Source organism: Cynara cardunculus, unplaced genomic scaffold (genome assembly GCF_001531365.2).
Source record: "Cynara cardunculus var. scolymus isolate 2C unplaced genomic scaffold, CcrdV1 Un_Scaffold_5573, whole genome shotgun sequence".
Taxonomy (NCBI): Eukaryota; Viridiplantae; Streptophyta; class Magnoliopsida; order Asterales; family Asteraceae; genus Cynara; species Cynara cardunculus.
This window is the reverse complement of record NW_020202475.1, coordinates 29211-31098: the sequence shown is the minus strand read 5'-3', so window position 1 is coordinate 31098 and position 1888 is coordinate 29211. Positions and strand designations below refer to the sequence as shown.

General features: G+C 28.7%; 1 protein-coding gene across 1 annotated transcript in view; it reads left to right on the top strand.

Annotated features, from left to right (window-relative positions):
* Positions 1–271: 271 nt before the first annotated feature.
* Positions 272–1888, top strand: part of LOC112504426 (ent-copalyl diphosphate synthase, chloroplastic-like) — a 12472-nt gene continuing 10855 nt past the window's right edge. Inside the window, exon 1 of the mRNA XM_025108367.1 lies at positions 272–362. Coding sequence (XP_024964135.1) covers positions 272–362 — 91 coding nt within the window. The remainder of the gene's footprint in view (positions 363–1888) is intronic.

Below are 1888 nucleotides of genomic sequence, written 5' to 3'. Positions count from 1 at the left end.
AGTTATTAATTAATTAATTATAAACTGTTGGCAATTGGCATCATGTGTAAAACAGCAATATATATTATATAGCAGCAGATACACTGATACCATGTACTCATTTGTGAGCATCTTTTCCCAACTCCTATTCGTCGTCTTCCCTTCAAAATCATTATAAATACAGTTTTTTGCATACATATATTCTTACAGTCATATGCTGATCAAGAACAAAATGCCAAAAACGACTCAATCAACAAGAAATTAACCCTTTAATTAATCCGTTCATCGTATGATGAAAACGGCAATCTTCTCTCCATCCACCACCTTCCACCTCCGATCCTCTCCGGCTGCGGCCGCCTTTTCTCATCTTCCTCTCTCCTCAGGTATCTATCTCTTTCTCCTATATTCCTTTTTGTATATATCTCTATGTCTATTACAATTTATATATATATATATATATATATATATATATTAATATATATATATATATATATATATATAGTGTTGGGTTCACGTGACACCAAAGGTTTTTCGTGAGACCCGTAAAACCTTTGGTCTCACATCTGATCTAATACTCCAAGGGATGTTGGATTTTCTCATCCTATCCAATCCAATTAACATTGACATCCAATCTAATCGAATATGATGAATGATTGAATCAGATCGGTTTCATCAATTGGATATTACTATTGGTTATTTATTGAATTGGATTGAATTCATCCAATATTTTGATACAGCTTTCAACCAATTAATTAACTGTTTCAAACAATTATTCATATATATATATATATTTAATTTATTAAAAACCACTACGTATAAATATCAACTAAAAAATAATTTCGTTGAATGTTAATAATTGGATGGTAGTTCGATGATATATGGACAGTCATTTGATTGGATCGGTTTGGTTTTATTGGATTATGGATTGTCATCCACGAACCGACCACTCTGATTTCGGTGTTGAAATTTTGGATCCGATCCAATCTAATTAAATTTGGTTTTCCGGTTATGGTCTGAGGGTTGGATTCCAATAAGAAAGAGGGTTAAGGTGAGAAGCGTAAAAAAGAATCCACTACCCTTTGATGTACATTAGAATGAGATGTACCGAGATGCATCTGATCAATCCCCGTATTAAACGCGGTTTATGGGTATGTTTGAGATTAAAGTTGATCAAGGGTTCAGATTCCTTCTTACGTTTCTAACATTAACTTTCATTCTCATACGATCTTTCCTGTTATGATCGATCTATTTAAATTGGATCGGAGGAATTTACAAAGTTACTGATGAACAAGTTCTATATTTTAGTGATCAAATTTGATTACATAATTCTAATCATGTGTTCTTATGTAAAAACCTCATTTTTTTATTTGATATTACTAGAAGCGTACTCGCGCAATGCAACGAGATACATCGTGATTTTAATATTTAATTTTATTCTTTATCTCAGTCGATGTTATAATATGGCTTTATGTGATTTTGGGAAAAACGATGATGTTTTTATTTTTGAATAAAATATATGTTTGAAGATATCATAAAAATTTGACAAAAATATATCGATATTAATATCAAATTAACTATTAAAAATTTCTTATTTTTTGTGTAATTTTTTAATTCATTTTTTTTATAATTTAATTTATGTACAATAACAAAGTAATTTATATTTGGTTTAATAATATAATTTTTTTATAATGATAATAATTATTTATTTTGTTGGAACTCGATAATTATTCCAATTATATTTTAGATTTTTTATATTTTAAAATGAGATGTTCATCCTCTATTTGATTATGTTTATCCGCAGTTATTTAAACGAATTCAAACATCRAGCTTTAATAAGTTGTACTTATGCATAATTACTTGTAATCTTGAATTTTAAGTAATATGCATCAATATACAGTACTTTATGCAT